General features: G+C 46.3%; 1 protein-coding gene across 1 annotated transcript in view; it reads left to right on the top strand.

Moving 5' to 3' along the window:
• Window positions 1-2588: 2588 nt before the first annotated feature.
• Window positions 2589-24968, top strand: part of kif26ab (kinesin family member 26Ab) — a 38847-nt gene continuing 16467 nt past the window's right edge. The window contains exons 1-2 of the mRNA XM_079174936.1: window positions 2589-2615; window positions 7545-7735. Coding sequence (XP_079031062.1) covers window positions 7608-7735 — 128 coding nt within the window. The 5' untranslated portion in view covers window positions 2589-2615; window positions 7545-7607. The remainder of the gene's footprint in view (window positions 2616-7544; window positions 7736-24968) is intronic.

Here is a 24968-nt window from a genome sequence, read left to right as displayed (position 1 = left end):
GATTCTGTGGCCTTCAGTTTCATCACATCCGCCTCATTCTCCTCCGCATCCTCATCATCAGCGCCATCATCGCCATAAGCCTCGCGGCCCTGACCCTTTATTCACTCCACAGGGCATAAAGCTCACAGACAGCTTTACAGGAGAAGCCCCGCTCTCTAACCTCCAGAATCCTAACTGAATAGCAGATGGGCTCAGCTTTGTGTGTCTTTTTATTAGCTCCCCTAAATCAACACCTAACAATGCATGGAGAGAGAGAGGGAAATTGATTTCTTCCATCTATCAGTGCCCCGAGGTGGGTAAGAGGTGGTCGGAGGGTAAAGGGTGAGGGGTGATGGAAGGGCGGAGTTGACTGGTTATGACTTTACTTCAATTTCCTGTCTAGGGACCACGTACGTGAAGCCAGACGAGACTGTGAAAATAGCAGCCAGAGGTGTTTTCTCTTGCTCCAATTTGTCATAGACTCTTTCATCTTATTTCAGCGGAACTGTCCCGACTTCTGCATAAATGTCCTGCCCGAGCGTTAAAGTAGTGATTGTTCACATGCCAGGATCTAGCTGCATTTTATATCATTTTTTTTTAAATCCCTATCATAGCTTTATATTTCTATTATAAGCTTCTTACATTTTAAATCCATTCCTCACTATAGCATCAACATTCACCATGCTGCACTTGATCTACCATCAGCCAGTCGTCAGCGCATCTTTTTCGTTGTGAGATTTATGGGATTTTCCTCATATCTTTCTTAGATGTGCTTGCATCCTGTCCGTGCCTGCCTGTGTGTAGCAGCAAGTAGCCAGTACAGTAAATCATTTACCAGAAGCACTCGTTCTACATCAGGCCAGGATCTGCATGATCTTACTTTAAGTAAAGTGATGATATGGAGATTATGCTGATCCCTGATGGAGTATAATTCCATGGATACCGCTTTTTGTCCATTTTTGAGAATAAGGACAAATGCACAGATGATATGTGTCCACTTTCTATAAGGCAGTAGGAAGGCTGCGTGATCATACTATTAATGCTGTGGGTGTTTGCAGAGAAAGGTCATCTCAAAGTCTTTGTATTGAGCTGCTTTCATGGGGAGGAGATTTAGAGTCCCTCAGCCTGCCTCTTTGGTCTCTGGGTCTATTGGGTTAGCTGTATTAAGTGGCACTACATTAGGGCATAGGATTGCTGTTTCTCCGCTGCTTCACTCCTCCTGATCACCTCGGAGGTTCCACGGAGCAAAGGCCTCATAAACATTTATGCACGGGCTGTGGGCTCCTGTCTTAGGCCACGACTCCACAGGGCAGGAGCCTAGTGCCCCTTTATGCCTCTTAAGAGACTGTGTTGACTGTTGGTGTTTGTGTGTGTGTGTGTGTTTGTGTTTGTGTTTGTTTCCCTAAAACACAGAAAAATAGTTATGTTCCACCCTCACTTAGGATTTGAATAGTTTATTGATAGCTCAGCGTGCCTCCAGCTTCCTGGAGGAGGTGGTTATTGTCACATTTGGTGGCTTATCATATGTTTTCATGCTGGGACACTTATCATATGTAAATTGTATGGTTTTGGGCACTAGAGTCCCCTCAGCTGTTGTTTTGTTTTCTCATTCCTCCCAAGCTGAAACCCTAGGGAGCCTTCTTAGAGACGAAGTGAAAGGACAAAACTCCACTGGACACCGTCACTAAAAGCAGTAATAAGCGGAAATCTGCTCGGTCTTGTTATTTCTAAGGCTTCACACATTTCGCTTGTTGTTGTTTTTTGTTTGTTTGTTAGGAATGTCTCTTCGAGTAATCTCCCCGAGCCTCATTTCAGAGTTGTCTCCTCAGGCTTGGCTTGTTTGGTCTCAGCTCCCCGGCGGACGCTGTGAAATGAGCACATGCCTGGTGAACCTGATCCGCAGTCTTAAATTGCATGCAGGCAAAGCATCTCAGTCTAAACAAACAACCGTCCCCGAAAGAGGAAGTGTTTAAAGCAGGGGTGTGAGGGTCCCGGAGGGCAGCCAGGGACCACACTGCTAGTAGACCACTGACGTGCCTGGAAAATGTGAACAACAAACAGGAAATCCTTTCTGAAGAACAGATAGTGAGATATGCTCGAGATCATGTTAGACCTAGAGTTGTGTTAAAGCCCCTCTCTTGTTTTTCTTTACTCTGCAGGATCCTGGATATGCAACCTTCCTGTTAGAGCAGCTCCAAAGACCCGGGAGCCATGAAGCTGGTGTTAGCTGTTGCCAGGTGTGCTCCACACCTCTCCACCAACTGAGGCAGGAGGCCCTGCAGACGCTCCGCGCTCCCATCCTCACCCTCAGCTCAGACATGGCAGCCCTGCCCACTAAGTCCTTTTTACCGCAGCCTGCTAGATTCACTGTGTCGTCCGCCAGTGTCCATGCAAAGCAACCGTCCAAAGGCCAACCAGCTGCTCACTCAGTCCTTCCCTTAGGGGAGCGGCACAGGGTACCAGGCTGGTCGCAGAGCCCCTCTGTCTCCTCAGGGCCTAAGACAAGTGTCCAGGTGACAGTGGCAGGAGGGCAGATCAGTGGATCCCTGAACTCCGTCACCATCCAGGCACAGCAGTACCTCGAGGGCGTGTGGAGCATCTCCAGGGTCAACAACTTCATCCCTCAGCCTAAACTGGTATGTCTTCAATGTGTAACTTTATACTACATTTCATATATTCTCATCCATTTCCTTTATAGTGGCTTTAAAATAGTGCAGTCGAATGGGGTTAAACTCTTAAAGGGTCAAATAGCAGACAATAATTGTTAATGTAAAGTAGCCATAAGATCCATATATTCTTGAAATGTATTTGAATTCAATCATGAGGAAAAGTGATGATACATATTCCAAATAATCAACTTAAATCAATGAAAATGTATCATGGAATACTTTGATGAAACATTTTCTTTTTCTTAAAATGTCTGCATTTAATGCTGCAGTGCTCATCAGGTTAAGTCTCTTCAGTACAAATGTTACATTTTGGACCTTTTAGAGGAGATGAAGCCCGGCAGAAAATGTGTGAGTCAGAGCTCTGCAGGAGTGCTGACCTCTCATTCCTCAGTAGTCAAGGAGTCTGAGTGATCTGAGGTCAGAGGTCATAGCAACACTAATCTGCTGACCTTCTCCTCAAGGGCATTTCAAATGACCACCCCGCAGCGTCACCATAACTCTTGTGTGATGTTGGATAAGCATTAGCCTGTGCTTTGTTTGATGTCCAAGAGACTTGGAAAGGTCCTGAGTTTTGCCCTTGGTGTCATGGAACTCATCGTCCTGTATCTGGTTTACGACTATAGATAATGTCTTTGCACATTTACAAGTTTTAGAGTCAACAGTGTACGTTCTTTTAACATCATGAAGCATATTGCTGGCTGCTGATATGAAGCTTTCTGCGGCTGTCTCTTCCTGCGTTGACGGGGACATCTGGTCTCAGACCTGATTGACAAACCTTTGTAACATTCTTCACCAGGCAGACTCAGTGTGCATACCAAACAGCATGTGCTATCGTCATCTAGTCCTTACACTTTAATATCCCTAACAGATACAGTATGTAAACTGTAATTTCGCCATTTTTTCTAACTGATGTTAACTGCAGTCTGTTACGGGTCTTGGCAGTGTTCCTCCTTTCTGCTTCACAATTGAAGACAGATTTTCACTCCCCCCTTTTATGTCAACAAGTGCCTTCAGACATGGTTTATGGGAGGCCATCAGAAGCTTTTAACTGCATGTACACAATGTAGGTCAAATCAAACGGCCTGGCACAGGACGGAGAGGCTGACTTGTATTCTCCATCTATGTGTCTAAAAGCAATTAGTGGCCCTCGGAGCTGGAATGAGTCGCTCAATGCCACATAGCTGAGGCTGAGTCCCTCCTTGGACAGAGAGAAATGTCCCTTCAGGATATGAAGTTATAGACACAGCAGAAATGCGTGTTATTTTCCCCTAGCTTGTTTCTTTCATTAAAACCAGATCCTTCAGAGAGACAAAAATCCACACACACACTCACGAGGATTGGGAGTTACGCTGTGCCGAAAGGCACAAGCTTTATTCATGAGTCCCTCTTGGTTTTTCTGTTGGGAAAAGCATGCAGTGATATTCAGACAAAGAAGCAGAGATGGACGTGTGTGCATGCGGGAGACAGACATAAATCCTGTCGACCAGGGAGCCTGGGGCGCTCCCACACACTGCCCATTATAGGGCACCTTGAATCTCCCATTTGGGAAAAGGCTCTGGTTAACATCTGGAATGATGTTTGTGGTCGTTGGAATTGAAGCTATCTGGCGCCGTCTTTGTAATTGACTGACACTGGTTCATATAAGAATAGCTGCCTTGAACTGGGCAAATGGCACCCAAATGCACGGATTTGAGACAGTCTGATGCAAAACCCCAACTTCGATAAGCTCCAACTTCACAATCGCTGAAGTAACTCCTGGTGTTGTTGGCTGTTTGAATAAGCGCTTCAAGCAGTTTAAGTAATCCAGAAAAACAAATTTCAAGGAGTGTTATTATACTATTCAAAACAATAAATTGTCTGACCCAAATTTGTGATTCTCTCTTTGCCCCATAAAATCCACAACCACATGTGCGCTAATCTGCTAAAACCAAGTGCTCTTGACCCATGAGGGTCTCCGTTATTGGCCCACTGGCCGCCTGCTGCCGCGGGCTGCTCCATTGCCACCAATTTGAAGCCCAGCAGATGATCTTGGCTGCTGTTTCTTTGGTGCAGCTGTGCTCGCATGGCTAAGTGCCACCGACAGCAACGAAGACAAGAGAAGAAATGGATACAGGAAGGAAAGGGAAGGATGATTCTTGCCAAATTAGGAAATCGTTTTGAAAAAAATGGCAATTATGGTATTTGCTTATAGACGGTGGACATTTTCTGTCCAGAGTGAAATCCTTTTCTCACATGATAGGTCTCCAGTATTGTTGGAAGTCGGATTTCACCTCAGATGGACTCAGTTGGTTACAGAGGGCAGCCAAGCACGACAGTCAGATTAACACAAGGCCCATTTCACAGTAATCGCCTGTTGACCGCTGGGATCAAGGGTCACAGGGGAGTCCTGGTGCTCTCAGCGGCGGAGGAGGAGATGGTCTGCCGACAGGGTGCTGGCCTATGCTGTTCACTTCAGACTTCACAGGAAGCGCTCTCCCAAACTCTTTTTCTCTCTTTCGACTCTCTCCATTATGTTCAAATCTCTCTCGCTTTGTCTCCTACCCCCTCGCTTTTCTGCCTTTTCTTTCCAGTGGTAAACCAAGAAAAAGGGATCAGGGAGAGCTGGGGGTTAAAGAGTGGAAGGCCAGCTCATTACTGGCTCTCGGTATAAACGGGCGAGCACACATGGCTCCACTGACACGGCCTAATTACCTGACCAGGGGATAGATTGTTCTTTTCAGTCAGAATCAGGGCCAGTCCAGGTCCAAGGCTACAGAGAGCAGCTCGGCTGAGGGGTTTAAGTCCCCAGTCTTAATACCAAGGGGAATACTTTTTGATGGACACTGTGATGAGCTCATGGGTGTGTGCACCTATATGTGTGTGATTTAGTAGTCAATTTTGAGCCCACACCACAGCTACGAACAGCTGTCCCTGAATGTTCCTGAAAATGTGCTGCCGATTGATTTAAAAGCCGACACTACTCCGACTCAATCAGTGACAGATTTGATGAGCGACACACAACAGCTTCCTGTACGGCTGCGTGTGAAGTGCTCTAGTCTTTCGTGCCAAAGTGTAATGGGAGTTCCCAGCCTGTCACCGACACCAGCATGGTATGAGGCTTTCTGCTCTGGCGTCTGCTGAGGATCTGCATTTGGCTCGTTTCAGTTTGCAGCCACTGTTTTGCGTGGTGTACTTCTCAAGTCATAACTTCACATACCGCAGCGTGATATCAGACTTAACCTCCGTGATGAAGTCTCAAGAGAGCGAGACCAGACCTCTAAAACAAGGATTCTTAACTCTGATAACAAGCTCAAAGGGAAGAAATGGGAAAGTGGGAATTCATGCACTGTAGGTCCATCGTTTGTCAAATGGTCAGTGAAGCTTTTCTGAGGAAAGAAAGTTCCGCTCTTCTTTATTATAGCAACACATTGTGCTGCATGTAGAGCTAACAGCGGCAGACACTTTGCAGAGCAATGGCCAAGCCTCTCATGCGAATATCAGAATGTAAGTATGTCCTCACATTATGATGTATAGCATTCACATGTCAGGCTTAGCATATAAATAGTGCAGCTGTCAGCCTGTTGACAGATAATGGAAAGCCAGACACCTCATGAAGAAGATTGTAAAGAATTTTATTTTAGTTATATATGCAGAGGGCCTGAACTGTGTTTATAATACATATCCTGTCAAATGGCAGTGAGGCTGCAGCGTTGCGTTGTGCTCAATACAAGGTCGTTGCTGATTACACAATGTTCATGTGTCAGTGTTATAAATGTTTTCAGGAAAACTTTGTCCTTTTATTTATTTAATTTCTGATGCTGAAAATCCACAGGACCGGTTCTTGTCAGCTGCTATTGATCATTGTCTCGCAGGATAAACTAGCGGCTCCGGTGAGGATTAACCTTTTGTCAGTATGGGGGCTCCAGCTGAAGCATAGTCTCTGAGTTGACTTTGGCTTATATAATTAGCTCTCTGCACTCCTTCACTTGGACTATGAGCAATCAGTGAACCACTGCAGGCTCCTGAGCTCCAGCCGAGCCTTTATGCTTTAGCTCCAATAAGCTACACCAGAAACAGAGTGCTAGGCTTAGTGTATGACTGGCTTCTAGCTGTTCTGGACTACGCATCTGCACGTCTGTGTTAAAACCTTTTAAGCCATATTCATACTTTAAACTTACTGTGCGTTGTCAAAAAACGGAATCAACATCACAACAATTCTAATAATCTTTACAGAACTTTTTTGGAAATATGTGCAACAAGAAACAAGAAGCCATCATAAGAAGGCCTGCAGCAGCACTTATGTAACAAATATCAAGACTTACAGGTGGTATATCCAGTGTAGCTTTGGCATGAGTTACCAGAGCACCAAGGGCTGAAACAAATGCAGCTCACGTCTGTTTCCAGTTCAACTACCAAGCTTCCAGAGCAGGGTGTGCCCACGCAGGCACAGTTTCGATATCTCGTAAACATTTATGGAAGGAATCACATTTCTCAGATTGTTGTTGATGTTGTTTAGCCCCTTTGAAACAACTCCCTCTTAGATAGTCCAAGTTGAACTCAGCCTGCAAAGTGCCAAATTAGCCATGGAGGTATAGATATAATCAGGAGCAGAGTGAAGTAAATCGCGTGTGATTTAATTACTAATTAAATGTGGGTTATCACTTAATTACAGTAGGCTACAGCCAGAGCAACCTCCAGAGTGTTGCCAGAATCAATGAATGGTGCAGCATCCTTGCTGTTCTGTAGGGAGCTCTCTGCTGTGGATACTGCTGACTCTTGCTAACCGGTGCTGGCTGCAGCAGCTGCCTGTCCATCTGTGGCATAGGGAGAGTAAATGGAGTGGAAGGAAGGTGGGCAGGAGCACTAAAACTTGTAAGTGATGGTTGTGGTCTTATCTCTGTATCTGTGTGTCAACAGGCTCAGGGTTTGACGGGGGAAGCAGACAAGGATGTCACAGCCCCGGAGGCCCCAGTCACCACCATGACCACCAGCACCCTGCCGCCCTGCCGACTGAGGAGCTCCAGCCAACCGGGACTCGCGGCACCTGTCACCAATACATCCAGCGCCCCCTCTCCGTCCGCATCTGCAGCAGCCTCCTTCTTCATTAGGTAAGCGCCCTCCCCCGTTCCGTCAAATCGCTGTCAAAACGTTCAGAGATTAGATCGTGCTTTTGCGGTGCTAAATGAAGTGTTTAGTGTTTTTGTGAGCTTGTGTGCACACACGCCTGCATGCATTCAGGCTCCTGTGTGTGTGTGTGTGTGTGTGTACAAGAAGAAAGCTGACGAGGAGATATGCACAGACTCGCCTTCAAATGTCTGTCGAAGGTCGTGGTTCATGGTGTTAACTTCCATGTGGGGCACCTATTCCATGGAGATGTTGTTCTTGCCATGGTTGAATTATAGCATTGCCTTGGGATACACACCATCCTGGGACTAAATGAGCCTTCAGTTACAGGCACCACTGCCCATGAATGGATAGTAGAATTACATAATTTGATATAAGAAGGGAGTGTTTCTCACGAAGGGGCTTAGGTTAAAGCCGAGTGTTGTCCTGAGTTATTTAATGTTTAGTTATTTTTTTATCGTTCTTTTGTTTCTTCTACTTAAAACAGCTCTTCAGATTTTGCAGCTTTTGCAGCTTTTGCAGAACAATAATTTAGTGTTTCGGTGAATCCATTTGGTCGCCGCGTTTCTCAGGCTGAGCGAGGCTTTTTCAGCACTGCTTGGCTCCGGTGTTGTTGTTGCCCCGGAGAATGCTTCACCCTCTTCAGGCGGGTGGATGGCTGGTGCAATGTGCTATATTGTCATTGATAGATTCCCTGGCAGGCTGGTCAGTGCATACATTCCCTGCCTCCTCTCTCCGAGGAGTGCTACACCATAATGAATGTTGGCCAAATGGAAGCTGGCTAAGAATGATGCATAGGACCATTGAAACTCTGCACCGCAGGAGGTTAAGGGACATGTGGAGTGTGACAGTCAGCCCATGGGGGATCACTGTGGAGCTTCGCTTTTCTCCAAGCACCCCAAATGGAGTTTGTCTTGCCAGTTTTTACAGGGTCGGAGTATATCAGTGGGACCACGAGGCCTCTCCTTTGGCTAAGAGGACATTCCAGATCCTCCTAAATATGCAACTTCCTGTGCTTACCACTTCCTGTCACAAGAGCAGAAGTCCTGAACAACAGAGAGGTGTGGCCCTGACAGGGTTAATTCCCGACACAGCTTTATTAGTTCTTATGTTTTCTTTGGACCTGAGCTCTAAAAGAGTAGCATTCTGTAGGGAGCCATGTCTGGCCAGCCAGTGTGGGGTAAGTGCAGGCTAAAGAGGGAGGTGGACTTGTTTTTCCCCTGCAGCAGGTCCTGGTGGGGAAGCAGAGTAAAAGGTTTCACCTCTCATTTCATCCTAAAGATAATTTGCTGCCAAGAATGTGGTGTTTTACTTGGCCCAGAGAAACACAATGACGATGAGCCAGCTTTAAAACAGCAGCACACTCTGCAGACATAGAAAAAGGTGGTGGAGATGTACTGTGCTTGATTTGAAGCACACACCCTTTTCCTGACCCACTGCAGCTGTTGCCTGCAACAGGAATATCATCATCATCATCATCATCATCATCTTGTTGTTGTCTTTGTTTTTGTATATCACTGCTGATTGAGTGAAGACAAATTGAATCAATCAACAGATTTTCTTGTTTTGTTGGTAGCGCTTAAACAAAAAGAAAGGCCCTAGACTTGATTGAAAACTCATATCTGATTGGTATTCCTTTTTGTTCTCGAAAGATACAATTAGTGGGATGCATGTGTAAATCCTGAGAGCGCAGGATGTGGGAGCAGAATAACCAAACAGCAGTTTCTACCCCAATGGAGTGGAGAGCGCTCCTCAGACACTTGTCTGACATTCACTAACACCGTTCCACTCCGAGATGAAATTTTAATTAGAACGCAATTAGCTGGAGTCTAGCTGCTTTAGCTTTTCTGCTGCTGAGAGAAAGGAAGAGCGCGGTGAACAAAAGCGATTTGTCGTTTAATTTTTTCATTGCAAAAATAAGTCAACCATTCAACTTGTTACGAAAAAGCTTTTAATTTGTTTCGTATAAGATGTCTACTGACTTGAAAAATCATTTTAGTTTGAATGTTAAATTGATAAATAGAGAGACCAGCAGGTCAATTTCTGTGCACAAATCAGTAATGTGTCCCCTCAGAATATAATCGGTGCCCTTGAATACGTCAAATCATTTTCTTTCAAAATTCCTTCCAAATAAGGTAAAAGCGTTAAGTTATTGTAAGAACTGAACATACAGAATCAGTGTTGAAGGACGCACAGATTAACAGCCCTCGCAACAAATCACTGAGTTGTTTTGCCTCAGATTCTTAGTATTAAGGTAATGCATTCATTTCAGTATATAGTTTTGTCTGTTAAACGCAACATTTATATATTTTTACTTCCCTGAAACATATTGCATGGGATAACAGATTGTTAGATTTGGCAACTGGTGAGGCCAAATGATTCATTTGAAGGAAGTAGTTCTTAATTGAAGGGAACAAATTACTCTTAGTGTGATTAAGAATGTGATTTTTCTGTCTGTTCTGTTTCTCGTGGGAGAAAGTCTGTTTATGAATTTTATCATGCGACGCTTCGATTTTCAGAAACTAGAAAATGTCTTTGATCCCACAACAAATGTATCTGTTAAGGCACTTTTGTAATTCCAGTTATGAAATCGTTCTGTCATCCTGCTTCCTGTCTCTGGTAATTGTTGAAAGCAAAGAGATAACCCCGGGGTCAGTAATGACCAATTGGCAATTAGACTGACTATACAGTCGCAGGGAGACAGGAAGAGTCAAGGGTCAAACTCTGACCGGATGGTGTGTGTGTGTGCGTGCATGTGTGCATATCATTATGTCTCTGGGTGTGTGTGGGGCGGAGGGGGGGGGGGGGTAATGAATTTAGAGCCATGTGTTCAGCTGACTAGCACGTTAAGCACTGATTGCCTTGTGACAGAGCATATGATTAGTGTATTGACACAGCGTTGTGTAATGAAACCAGGCGGAGCTCACAGCGGGGGCTAGACGGTGTGGCTAACTGCCGCCTTGCAGATCCTTCTACCCATCTTTCTGTTCCATTAACACCTGCTGATTGTGACGGTGTGTTTATTACCCACCGGGCCCGTGGGACTTCTCAGGGCACACCGCTGAGAGGAGTCGGCTGCTCACTTTGCAGTCTACTTATCTCGCTGTGCTCCTTTCTGCAAATCAGCATGAGACAGTTTTCCATGGTCTATAGGTGGTCCCTTGTTTCTGTTTGTTTGGAGGGAAGCTAGTCCCCCATTCGTTTGCTGCTTCACACTAATTACACTCCGGAGAGTTATGATTTACTCACTCTAAAGATACATGGAGGTAATGAATAGAAGAGTATAGAGGACCTTGGAGAGACAACTAGTTGGTAGAGATTCAGAGACTTCAGAGGTGGCACAAAGGTTGGCGGGCGGGCTGTTGCAGGGGCAGGGCGGACAGCTGTTTGCTGGAATGCTGCCCTGGAGGAGTGTCGGGAGGATGTGGTTTTTAACGGCCGTCCATCGCCGCCCTGCAGCTGCTGCCCAGGTGAGTGTTTGTGCAGTAATGACTGTGATTGTGCAGAAGGAATCCTCCTGTAATTGTGGCAGCAGGACCATTCAGCCTCTGTTCTCCTGCGCACACAAGACCCTTTCTTTGTGTCAGCAACACTCACGCTGCCCTTCATCCCCCAGCCTACCCTGAGTAACCATAGAAACAGGTCATTAGCATGTGGGAATAAAATGTGACAGTTTATTTATTTTTTTCTTTCAAAAAGGGTGATTGGAAATCAGGAAGTTGAAATGGCCCTCTCTACTCCACTGGACTATAATTTACTTCTCTCTAATGAGTCCTGCGTGTTGCAAAGTGGAAGCACTGCAGGACCACAAGTGCTTGTTCTTCTTCTAAACAACGCGTGTTGGCTTTGCTGAGGTCTATTGTTCAATCAGTTTATAGTTTGATTGTCTGTGCAGTTTCCATGAGAAACTTGGCCACTGAGTCCATCCTGTTTGTTTGTAAATGCGATGCTAGCATTTGTTGCTGGGGGGGGGGGGGGGGGGGGGATACAGTAGTTCCAACTCTTTCACAGGAGGGGTCATCCATACAGAGAGGCTTGAAGCAGACTAAGCAGGACAGTGATGTGTTTGGTTGGCTGTGCTGCGATTGACAGCAGGGATCTCCATCGCTGACAAATAGGCAGGACATATTATGTGGAGCAGAAGGGTCTGCTGAGCACAGTGGATCTGGCCCACATGGCAGGGGGATAAAGATACAGAGCAGGACGGTAGCTGCCTGGGACGAATGTGCTTATAAGTGTTGTCACTCAGGGAGGCGTGCTCGGGCTAATGCTTCCACTCTGACAGCATCAGAATCAGGAGGTCTGTGGAACATTGGATTCACTGCCATGGGAGTCAAGTAAGTTATGTTGTTCACAGACAACACTGAGCTCACATGGATGTGTGTTTGTGTTATACATGCAGCCAAATGCATGTCTGTGTGTCAGGTTTTGTTTTGAGCTGCATTGTCTGTTGTCTCTTCTCTCTTCATCTTACTTTCTGTGTCGCTCTCTGCTTTCCGCTCTGTGGAATGTGCAGTTTTGTAGCAGTTGGAGCCGGACTGACTTTCTCCCTGGAGGTGAGAGGGTAATGGTTTTGTTGTCAAGCCACAGCGAGATGGATTCCTCCACCAAAGCGAGAGTGTGAGCAGAATGTATAGCGTGGCAGAAAACATACTGCTGAAATGCTGGCTCCATTTTGAGGAAACGGCCACAGTGGAGCTGAAATGTTAATACTACTTCCACCTCCAGAGCCTGACAAACGAGAATTGATTCCTATCAATCTGTTGAATCTGAGCAACACATGCCCAGGGCAGCGAATGGCTCATCAGAAGTATTGAGTGGGTGGTAGCTGGGATGGTTGAGCTGCTCTGTGGTATTTGTCTTTGTGTACTCTTGGATAAAACACCAGCTGGCATTTCCCTGCCATAATCAGGCTGATGGGACTAATGGCTGCCTCAATGCAGCGGCAGACACAGTGGCAGCACCAGCTGAGGCCATGGAGGGGCTGCAGCCTGTCGATAGGCTCAGGTGTGAATCTATCCAAGGCTTGTCGGGCGCCGTCAAGGCTGAGGTGTTGATGGAGATCCATCCTGGCCATGCAGCCTCAGGGATCTACAGCAGGTAGATACATCCCACCACCCTCATGCTTCTTCTCATCCTCTGTCTGACTCATAATCCTCCATGATTGTTGCGTAACAAACACCTTTTTTTTCTGATATAGAGATACAGATTTAATCTGTATCGGACATTGTTACAGGAAAGACCATGTCCAGACAGCCTGAGTGACTCTCGTATAATGTATGCAGCACAGGAGTCTATACTGAATATTGCATGATAAATTCTTATTGGGATTCTGTGTGTTGCTCTTCAGAAAATTGGTTCTCAGAAGACTATTCGGCACAGCTGAAGTAGCGCTCTCCCTGTGGCGGATTCCCCCGTGTCATTTCGGGTGCGTGTCACTTTCACTGGATATGATAACATGGCGTGATAGTGCTGTGCCCCTGCAGCACCAGGGTGATGGGCACTGTTGTGGCAGGCAGCGTAGAATCACTTGTGCCTGTCATCATGAATGGCAAACAGCTCCAGTGATAGAGGAAACAAAAAAGCAGCGCGTTTGTCTCAGCCTGCGCGAGGGATAACCTCGGTGCCCTTTTCCCTGTTCCCCCAAATAAATCCCTGAGTCAGGAAGTCTGTCTGGCCCACTCATATAGCCTACAGGGGGGCAGTGGAGGGAGGGCTGACAAACAAAGAGATGAAGCGCTGACTCAAGCCTGTGCATTCACCCTGGGTCCACTGGTACTAAGCCCTGTAGGGGAGAGGGGAAAGCACTGCCATCCACTCCTGACAGATTCCTTTCATGAGGAGAGAAATGAGAGGATGTGAAGCACAGACCTCTGTCCTGTAGGCTTGTCACCTAACATAGCGCTGCCTTTGTCTCTCAGTATGTCTGCGAGGATGATCAGAAAGGCTAGGTTGTGTGCGACTAGTTGAACGTGGGCAAGAGAAGTCACGCCCTCAGCATTAATCTATTTCCTGCTCTGTTTGCCTTCCCACGTCGGGCATTCCCCGACTGGATAACGGCTCTGATAGTTGCCCACAGGGCTCCATGATCAGCACATTAGTGTTTGGTTATCCCGCTCGACTCTGCTCAATTCTCTAGCCCCCATCCCGCTAATGGATATTACGCATCGGGCCTGTGGGGGCAGAGGGATGCCATCTAAACCTCTTTAGTGTCCCTCAGTGAAAGGTGTCATGCAAATGGGGTCTATTTTCTTTGCCATTACAACTGAGTCACATGTGCATTGTGGTTGAGACACAGTGTGAGAGTGTTGTGGAATAAGAGAGAGGGAATTGCAATAGCTGGTGGCAGGGAATACGCGTTGAGGAATTTTATGACCCATTGTGTGCAGATGCAGAATAGAGCCTGTGGCCTCTGCTCCCATGAGCTGCCTTTATGTCCCACAATCCAGGGAAACAAAGATGGCTCCTGGTGGGGCTTCTCAAGCATCACTGCTCCTCAGTGCTCAGCGTCACCATGGCCTTCTATTCAACATGAAGAACTAATAGCTGCCTAATCACTGGTTGTAGGTTGATTTCCCCAAACAGCATGCTTAATATTTTCAGACACGCATATAAACTTTCTGTTTGTCGATGGGAAGGGCCCAGCTTTTAAGGACGGAGATCATATTACCGCTGAGGATAAGGCCATTGTCAGGACAGGTGGTTTAGCGTTTTGCTCATCAGCTAAAATTGCTAAAACCTTTCAGCATCATCACACCGCCTTCTTTCTGTTTTTTTTAACTCCATCAAGAGGTAGCTCAGCTGCTGGGGCTTTGCAAGCCAAATGACAATTGTGGGGAATTAAAAAAGGAGTTATAGCACTGATGAGGCTAATGAAACATACTGTGTATTGTTGAGTTTATTATCTGTATAAAAGTAACCTTTGACTTAACTGTTGACTGGTGCAATAAATACATAATGATCCATTTTAAGACACCGGGGGAGCATAATAGTGCTTCTAGTGCACATTCCCCATTATATTTGAACCACATTGCGCTTCTGACTTGTGAATTAGTAAAGATTAAGAGTTATTATGTAGGATATTATGCCCTCAACCCTTTTCTTTTCTGACACGTGCGAAACCATACTGTATCGAACTTAAAGTAGCAAGGATGATTGATCTCCTCTGTGTTTCTGCTCCTGCCTTCCCCATGCACAACATCTTAAATGGAGAGGATTATAGCCTGTAATCGGTTCACGACCCAGCACGAGAGAGCCAGCTGCAGTGTGCTAGAAATCCCATTATCCCCATACGCCGTGTGGCCCAGTGAGTGTTGCTGTGCGTTATGTCTGTGGTTGACTTTATGAGTGTGTGATACAGGATAAACTGCTTAACTTGAATAATGCGGTTGTAGTCACTAACGTCTTAGCGGCCGCTCTCAGGGACACATTTCCTCATGCAGTTAGATTAGTATTCCCCTGTTCTATATACATCTGTGATGCGTTTATTGATCCAAATAATTGTGTCTTCCTTCTATCTTACGACATGTCACTTCATCGTCTATTCCCCGAGCTGCTATCGTGGTCATCTCTGTGACCGCGCAGCTCATTTCACCTGACTTTGACGCCCTCTAGTTTTTGTTAGGTTGCCCATTGACTTGAATATAGATGAAAGATTAAGAAACACGTGTTAGAACTCCCCTCCCCCTGCGTTCTGTCTCTCCGAACGGCCCACTGATTAATCACTCCCAAATGTTCTCAGCAGCCTGCGGGCCTGTTTGTTGTGATAGCCTCTGTGTGGAGAAGTGCAAATAAATAATCGCTAGGTGTCTTACCGAGGCAGAAAGTGATTAATGAAGAAGAGGAGGGGAGCTGGCTTTCTTTCTCTCTGTCTGTCTCTCCCACACTCATCATTCTCCTAAGTTATTCTCAATTTGGATATGGTGTTGTGTATTAATCTAAGAGGACATTATATTTGATCAGGGGGGCATTTCATGTTACTAATAGTCCTCATTTGTCTCTTGTATACCAAATATCCGTCTCCACTGTGTGCTGTGCAGGACGGCAGACGGGGAACGTCACTCAGTCAGCGATGACTCAATGCCAAGAGTTCTTCTCTGCAGTGCAGAAACAGCCTTCCTGAGGTTTTTAAGGCAAGACGTGGGAGGGATGGTGGGTGAATCGGAGTTCAACATTTGTATTGAGAGTGTGAACTTATTCCAGTTATTGCAGCCTTCGAGAGACGCATAGCAGAATACCTGGAGCGGTGTCTGAGGAACAGAGCGAAAATCCACTGGAAGAGATGAAAGCAGCTGTTAATCTTTGTCAGCAGTGCCAGGGGTGGGGAGGCTGCAGTCTGCAGAGCAGGGAAGAACATGTCTTCATTATCATCTGTCACCCATCAGCTGAAAAGTGAATTTTTCTTCCAAGACTTTTATTTTTTGCTGCCTGAACCAATTTTGACGTAATTGCTGTGCTCTTTCCCCGCTCGCATCCGAGGCTGCAGTTTTCTGGAAGCCTCTTGCAAACAAGTTGGGGTCAATTGCTAAAGATTTTCCTTCGAGGACCTCGTGACTCTCACTGCAGGTATCTCCTATTCTTTCCTCTAGGGGTCTTAAATTGGCCCCTTTATCTCATTGACTGACAAATGGGTCCTGCAAAGCTAATGCCATGTGCTTTGTTCACCTCTCCATGGCCTAATGTTCGAGCTAGTTAAAGTCATATTAGCAAGATGCAAGCTTGAATTCCAGAAAGAACAATAAAATGAACTGTAAATAGAATCATAGCTCCCGACATTTACTCTTAAATGTCCAACCTTCGCTTGTCTTAAGCCTCCCTTAAGCCCCTAACTTGGTAAGAAAGCTTTGCAGCCTTTTCTGTGTGGGGATTGTGGGGATTGGTGGGTGCGTGACTGCGTAGGGTGTCTGGAAACGCAGAGCTTTATAGGCAAAGCATTAAACAGAAAAAACACCGGATGTCGGTGTTTCCACAAGAAGGGTTTGACACACACTCCTGCAGAGCGCCACTGCACCAACAATATTCCCTCCTCCATCATTGGGGGGTTTAACCTTGGCACAGACACAGAGCACCGTGTTTGCACAAGTCCTTTGGAAATCTGTTGGCATGGGCCTCCTGTTCTTGATCTGATGTCCAAGGGCACAGATGATAAGACTGCTTTACATAGTTCCTTTGATATTTCAACACTAATTCAGAGCAAAATGATTGACGAAGATTCTTTTAGCTCTGTGTTGATACGAGCCAGTGCCTAAATCCACTGTTGCTTACTCAGCTACACTGTCAGACCAAACCAGGCTTTCTTGAATATTGATGAGTTCTTTCACTTTTTGGCGCCAACTGTTCCATTTAGTTTTGGCCGACTAGGGATTCCCATCTTTGGGAATAAAGCAATTCCAAGCTGGCTGTGGCATAGCCCCAACGATCATTTTTCCTGTTTCCTTTTCAGGCAGAAAATGATTTACCTCCTCATGGACAGAGCCTCACTGGCACAGAGCCAGGCCCACTGATCGAAGAGAGGACTTGGCTGCACACCCTTCTGTGCTGCTCCCTCTCTCCCTGCCTCTTTCTTTCTGTCTCGCTTCCTCCTTCCTCTTCCTGGCTGTTTTTTGAGATTCCTTCCCCTATTCCATCTCAGTGATCTCTAATTTGTTATTTTTTCCTCGCCTCCGCACCGCTTTCTTCTCACTTGCACTCCCGTTCTTTCTTCCCCTGTTTTTTCAAATGATCCCCCGTTATTCAAGCAATTCTCCGGAGGACGCCCTAATCCCTCGTTTTCCACCTCAGTCCACAGACCGTTTCAAAAGAGTTCTGAGGAGACCGTGACAGAACGGGTTTACAAATCCCAGGTAGAATTTAGGATTTTATTTACGCGAAGCTGCGTGTTTCTCTCTTGCTCTGACAGAAGTGCTCTTTGAATCTGCATTGGAACATGAGTATGACAAGCCAGTTGCACGAGGCAACATCGATTTTTGTGGGGAATATTTTCTTTTCTATGACAACACCGTGTACTCACAGATGTTACATGAATGCATTTGGCCTTACCTAATTGGCCGGGGATTGGTTCAGTGAAGACGTGCGTGCAGCCTTGGGCTGTCAGCACACAAATGATGCCCCATTTGGTATTCTGTGTCCAAGGCCAGACACTGTGCAGGGACAAAGGCTTGTTGAACACCTTGTTGGAACAAAGAGATTTTCTAAAAGGCCTTGGTCCAATGTGTTCGGATGGTGCCAATATTCAGATATAAATGGACATCACATTCATAGCTGTTTGGCTTAGCGGGGATCAGTTTATCTATTTCTGAGGATTTATAGGAAGAGTATAAATCTGAGCCTGGAGGTGTTTGGCCACTTCTTGCAAACTGTTGTTGTGTAAACCGACACAGGCGAGAGGCGCTCTGCCTTCAGACCGCTATTAAAACAGACAGGAAATGGGCTGGCAGTCAGTTGAAAGCTTCAGAGCTTTGGATTGATAAGATTCTACTGACTACAGATAAGCCTGTTGATTCTCTCTTCCATTTTGATTTATCTTGGGCTGCTGAAGGAGAGAGAAAACACATTTTTCAAACTGACTGGAAAGATCTGGGTTTTGGTTGATTATAATCTGAATGATAAGATAACAACACTGCATGGACGGGGAATGTCTGTTTCTGTATCTCCAGGTGGGAGCTTTTTTTTAAAAAACATTTTTTTTTTTGCAGCTTCTGTGAAATAAAATTGCAAATCTTTGCAACAATTAACATTTGTTGAACCACATTCCAAGATCAATTACTATATTCAGGATTTTTTTTAGCCTCAGGCATTTTTTTGTTTTGAGTGATTTAGGATAAAGGAGACAAAGTGAGAAAAATGTATGTTTATAGCACGTTGATTGTAGGGGGACTTTAGAGAGGAGACAGGCTCATTACCAGACTAAACCCCAGCGCCACACAGGAGGCTCGGATCAGCCTTGTCATACATTCAACAGCCTGTGCCTTTGCTATTGTCCCCATGTGCCTAATGCGGTCTCAGGTAACCAGAATCCGCATATCTCTTGGTTATTTTCAGAGTCCACCCTATGTGACCCCCAGTGCTTTTAGTGTTGAGGGTAATGCATATATTTATACATGAATGGCCATAAATCTGGTGGATAGTGACACTCACAGCAAACTGTCTTTACATTTAGACACAGCTACAATGACTCGAAGAAAACGTGCTTTATGGTGAGGAAGCAAGGAATCTTGTCTTGGGTGGGCCTTCTCGCTGCCAGTGCTGGCTGGCAGAGTATGACATCATCTCCCCTAGTCTGTGCGCCACATGAATCCGTGTGTGTTCACAGGCTGATGTCATAGGCGCTTAATCACCACTGAAGCTAAGCTGCGGCTTGGTCAGGCTGCGGGTGAACCTGGGACCGCAGCCAGAGAGGCCAGCACAGAGATGCTAATCCAAACCAAATTTAGCGAATCACGCGGAAATGTGTTTCTGCACTGTGGAGGCTGATCATTAGTCTGGTGCTCTTAATTTAACTGAACTAAGTCTGGATTTCTTTTAACAGCTCAGGTGGTAGATTTATGTTATCCCCCCCCTACACACCTTTGGGGCACAGGGCTGTTTGATCGTGTCAAGGGCAGCCCATCAATAAGACAGTGTGTACTGATTTTAGCTCTGGGGAGGTTTCCCATTGATTATTATATGACTCAAAAACATAAAGCGCCTCACCTGATAGACCAACACACATCCAGCCCACTCAATCATGACCATCTGCTGATATGGCATTTTGAACTTGGCAGTGTCTCCAGCACTCAACAACATGGCTTCATGCAGCATCCGGTCTAAACATCTCACAAATGCCTCCACTACCGATCCATTCTGAATGTCTCCAGCAGCGTGCCAGCCTGACTCATTGTGCTGTAGTCATTAGCATTGCATGGTGTTGAGGCTGGCTGGAGCCCAGTATTCCCACCTCCATTCATGAAGAGCTATGCCGACCTGCTAATCAGCAGCAGTGTGAAGCAGATTCACTGTGGGAAGGTAGGAGGTAACGCAGTCTGATATCGGACCCACTGATCTGATCCCTGCATGAATGGTCAGAGTAGCCTTATCTTGTCTGCAGAGGGTAAATAAAGGAGAATCACAGAAAGAAAATGTCAAGGATAGTAAATGTGGCAAACATGATAATTAGCCACAAAAAAGGAGCAACCTAAAGAGGTGTACAGCCGGCCTGGAGAACAGAGACAAATGTGCACAAACAAGCAAATGGATGCGCCAGCTAATGATTCTCTGGGGAAGAGGAATTTCTCTTGTTAATTTGACAGGGCTTGAAAAGAGGGCTGGAGTGATTATTGACAGCTGGCCAAAGTGAAGCTTCTGAAGCAGCGGGCAAACTCTGCCTGTTCTCCGGTCATTGACCTCCTCTCCTCCTCCCTCACTGTCAATCCCTTTATAGGTAAGGATGGAATCTAAATGTCCTTTCTTGAACAAAGGAACCAGGAGACCTTTTATTCCAAACGACCCTTGATTTAACATCTGTCTTGCTTTGGCTCGTCTATATATATATATATATATTACAATCATTATCTGTCCCTGAGGTCTGTTCAGAAGGAGACAGTGATGGAGCTGAAAGGCTATCAGGACAACTCCAACTGTGGCTGCTCCATATCATTACGTCCCTTTGATATATAACACTTGAAATCACAATAAGGGCAGTAATGAGCGTGAGAATAATGACTGGTTGCACTGTCAGGGTGACCAATGTCCACATTAGTATTGTCCCGTACTCATCGACAGTCGCTGGTCATAGCTCAAAGGGATTCAGTGTAAAAGTAGCACGTGGCAAAGCTTCAGGAGACGGTTCTTGCTCTTTAAAATAAGCCCACCTCAGGCAAATTAATTTGGACACACTGCAGAAAATCTGAGGTAAGCGTGCCGTGGCAAGGAGTGAGATAAAGGTTATGTGATATATCAAACAGCTTCATTACTACAGTATACTGTGCTCTCTAAATAGGTAGGCTGCGGTGGGTTTTATTTTTCTGCTTTCTTCTTTTGCCCCCCAAATTTAAAACCGGCAGAGTTCATACGAGGGGCACTGTGTCAGAGGGCGAGAGGCAGAGAGCGCTTGCTGTGGGTTTGTTTTTGAATTTACTTTCATCTGGCAAGTCTCACACCCACTCTGTCTGCCGATATGTTGTAGTAGGCACTCTGCAGCCAAAGCAGCAGCCTTTCAAACAAGGCTGGCTGGTCGGGGGCTGAGAGGGCTTACTGGCAAATTGGCAGCCGAGGGAATACAGGGTACTCTCACCCCGGCGCTCGCCCACTCGCATGCTTTCATTCCCCTTTTTACCCTTGACCATTGACTGACTGCACTCTCTCTCTCTCTCTCACTAGCCAGCATAAATCTGTCTTTCTAAGATGTCATCTGTTCATTGTTTGTCCTCTCCCCCTCTCTCCCTTGTGCTCACTCTTTTTTTAATCTCTCAGCTTTCCAATTGAATCAGAGCATCGCTCATTCAGGCAATCCATCTTTCTACTCTTAAGTATATCCTTCCTTATCTGTGTGCCACTCCTTGTGATTAATAACACTCTCATTCATCTGGCTAATTCCATCCCTCAACAAAGGCAAACAAAATATATACAAATGTGCAAAGTGTACACTCACTAGCCGCACAATCACACGTACCCACTCGTGCTCATGCATGCACTGTAGGCATACTAACCAAATCTGTTTGAAGTGTGGGACCCTAAAAGAAGAGAAGGCTCCTGTATGCATTAAGTATTCATGTGACGTGTGGTGGGGGGCATACGTGTGTGTGTGTTGGGGCTTGTGTGAGACAGAGTGTGTGTGTGTGCGCGGGTAGAGAGAGAAAGAGAATACTCACAAATTGCGCCGCGAGCAGCCAGCAATCGAGCGCTGACACCTCGTCTGGCAATCGGAGGGAAAAGGGGCTGGGCTGAGGAAAGAAAGAGAGAGCGAGAGAGGAGGGCGGCAGGGAAAGAGGAGTGAGTGTGTGTGTGTGTGTGTGTGTGTGTGTGAGAGAGGAGGGCGGCAGGGAAAGAGGAGGGAGTGTGTGTGTGTGTGAGAGAGAGAGAGAAGCAGGGAGAGAGAGAGAGACACGGCAGGACAGCTGCCAGCATTTCTCCGATAGCAGGAGAAGGACTGAGAGGCGGAACAGGAGTAGGAATTCTCCTCATTCTCAGCCACCCAAGGAAATCTCCCAGCTCAGCCAAGCGTGCTTATTCTCTGCCCCTCCTCTTGCCTGGAAGCAGCAGAGACTCTGGGAAGGACCTGGGCATCAGGACCTGCAGCCACTCACAGCAGACGCAGCACAGTGGATTTACTAAATGAGAGACAACCATGCAGCCTGTGGGATGAATGCAGAATTGGATGTGAAAGAGGGAGTGGAAAGTTGGACAGCAAGCTTTTGCTGGGTTTTTGCAGCTCTGAACTGACGCTGAACTTTTTCCTGGTGGAAGAGGCATGGAAAGAGTTTGAGGTTCTTTAGCGCCGTACGAACAGAGGCCTGTGCTCCTCCTCATCCTGACCTTCTCCTTACCTCCTCCTACAAAGCTCTCTGGACTACCTGCACTGCTCACTGTGAACCTCCTGCAGGGTACTCATCCTGTCTGCCGACCTCCGCTCTCCCCCACCTGGCGCTTGTTCCGTTTAGTTACTATGACGCCCACGCCTCCTCCTCCTGGTTCTCCCTCGGCCCCCACAGCTTCTTACAAACCGCTGTGAAATCAAGTGGAACCTCGATGATTGCGATCGGAGCAAAGAGGACCCCTGTGCCCCAACTAGTGAGCAGCCCCGCCTCGTTCTGTTCTCGGGCCACTGTGCCGGCGTGTCAAATGTGCAAGTAATGGAGAACAGTGACAACACAGATATGGACCGCAAAGTTGAACTCTATCAGTTGTCTGTTTTTTGACTATAGGCATAAACCAGATAATGGATTGGAAAGAGCTGTAAGTACACCATTGCAGCATTTTCTTTTTTTTTCTTTTACTGGTGCATGTTCAAACAAACCTGTGGTTCAGTCTGTTATATGTATAGCACTCAGCAGAGCATATGCAGTGTTTGAATATTGTGTACGAACTGAACGCTACCTGATATCTGTGGCACAGTTTCTCCTTTAGACTAACTTGTGTGGGGAAACGGCTTCATTAGCATGGAGATTGGGAATGAACAGGTGGACAAGCTGTTGTGGGGTGAAGAAATGGGAGCCTGTCCTCACCGCCTATTTTCCATTGACTGATCATGTAGTTGGGCAAGCCAGCGAGAAGGAAGAGAGAAGGAGGGAGGGAGAGACGGAGAGAGAAAGTGACAAGCAATTAATTTCCCTTTGTACTTTTGGTTGTGGTGAAAAAAAATCCAGCAATATCCTCCTTTTTTCTTTCTTTCTCACCTTCCATTGAAGAACACGTGCACTGGTCGTCATTGTGCAGCATGAAATAAACCTCAAGGTTACCAGCTCAGCTTTGGGTTGTGAGCGCTCCTAACTGGTCAAGGCAATTATAAATCAGTACAGGATAGTAGCCTCTTTTTTTTTCCCCTTCGTGGTGACTCGTGATGCTTGATTTATCTCTTCGCTGCAAGAGAGAAGAGACAGAATGAGGTGAGAGAGACCGAGTGAGAGACAGAGACGGAGAGACGGGGTACATTTATCTTGAATGAATGTGTTTTGGATACCTCTCATAAATGCACACACACACACACACACACAGTCTCACACAGCCACGTGTACCCTGGTGTAGTTTCCCCTTTCTCTCCATCTCACGTTCATCCATTCCATCTCCCTTTCTTTTTTTTTCTTCAGTCACACGATCCGTCTCGCATGCTATCACACATAGGCAGCTCCCTGGGGAGAGCCTTCTCCTGTAGCCCTCTTGGATGCAATAATTATTCCATCAGCCGGCAGTGTGTTCCCTGATTGTGCTCTTGGGCTGTCGCTGCAGGGGGCGTACAGTAGAGAGGGGAGGGTTGAGGAGGACACGAGGGGGGCCTGTTGTCATTCCGGGACGCAGGAAAAGGTAAGGGAAGGGGGTTTGTGTTTTTGGCAGCAGCCCACCCAGTCCTGTCCGGAGGAGCCCAGAGCAGGACTAATGAGCTCTGGCTGGCCCATTAGGAGACTGCTGCTCACCAGGACACACACGGTTCTGCCCTTTTCTGCTCTTTCACATGCTCTGCTTCTTCTACTTCTCCTAAAATCCCTTGCTCTGCAGATTTCTCATCTTTTAATCTCACACTCCAAATTGTTTTTCATTCCCTGTGCCAGTCATACCTTCACGTCGACAACGGCGTCTTTGTCTTCCCTGCATTGCCCTGAAATCCGACTGCCCGAGTGAAAACCATTTGAGTGCATTTGAATTTCCTTGGAGTATTACTTTCCTCCCTGACCTTGAATTTCCAGCAGAGGAATGGTGTTAGTTGATCCAGGGCGATGCCATGCCTGGAACCACTCTAAGTCTGGCCTGGTTTCCTGCAGGCGGTGCAGAGATATTGGCGCTGTCCTTTGAGGTACAGGAGTTTAATCAGAAGTGTGTGCCGGACTCAGTTGGCCCTGTGACTAATACATATCTCGTTAGCACTGCCTTTTGGAGAGGACAGGATGACAGTGGATTTTAATTAGAGGACTGTCAAAAAGCTGGATTCAGTTGCAGAAGAGGGTTGTGTTAGATGCCAGCACAGCAGAACTGCTCAAGGAAAGGAGACGGTTGGGTTTACCAACCTGCCTCTCAACTGCTGGTGTTATTGTCTAATTTAAATGATCAAAACTCCCAACAGTACATGCTCCAGCATTGACTTCAATGATGGGTGAACACTCTCTGATAATTGCTCAGCTTTAGTAACAGAGATAGACATGACTGTATCCCAGAGGGCAGTGTGTCAGTAGTCTTCGCCTGTCATGTCTATAACAATTGTTTTGTGTTTGATCAAGATGAAGGCATGGGTATACCATGCCTTCCTGCTATGACAGCCTATGTTTGATCCCTTACAGGCAAAGAGTGTTGCCTGGTAATCATTCATCTTAATGGATTTGCAGTTTCTGTTGCAAAAATCGAGGTATAAGAGCACTCTACGTGCTCTAGTTGAAGCATTATTTTTCTTGGTAGGGGAGTTTGAGGTGGGAGTTGGAAGAAAAAGCAGTTCGAGTTGGGAATGGTCGGGAGTGGTGGCACTGCGTAGCTCTCCTGCTGACTTTGTTTTCTTTAGGGAAACTAAAAGGAGCTGGTTGACCTTTTATGTTACAG

Source organism: Pholis gunnellus (genome assembly GCF_910591455.1).
Source record: "Pholis gunnellus genome assembly, chromosome: 15".
NCBI classification, from domain to species: Eukaryota; Metazoa; Chordata; class Actinopteri; order Perciformes; family Pholidae; genus Pholis; species Pholis gunnellus.
Note: the sequence above shows the minus strand (reverse complement) of the source record. Positions and strands in the feature narration are given on the sequence as shown.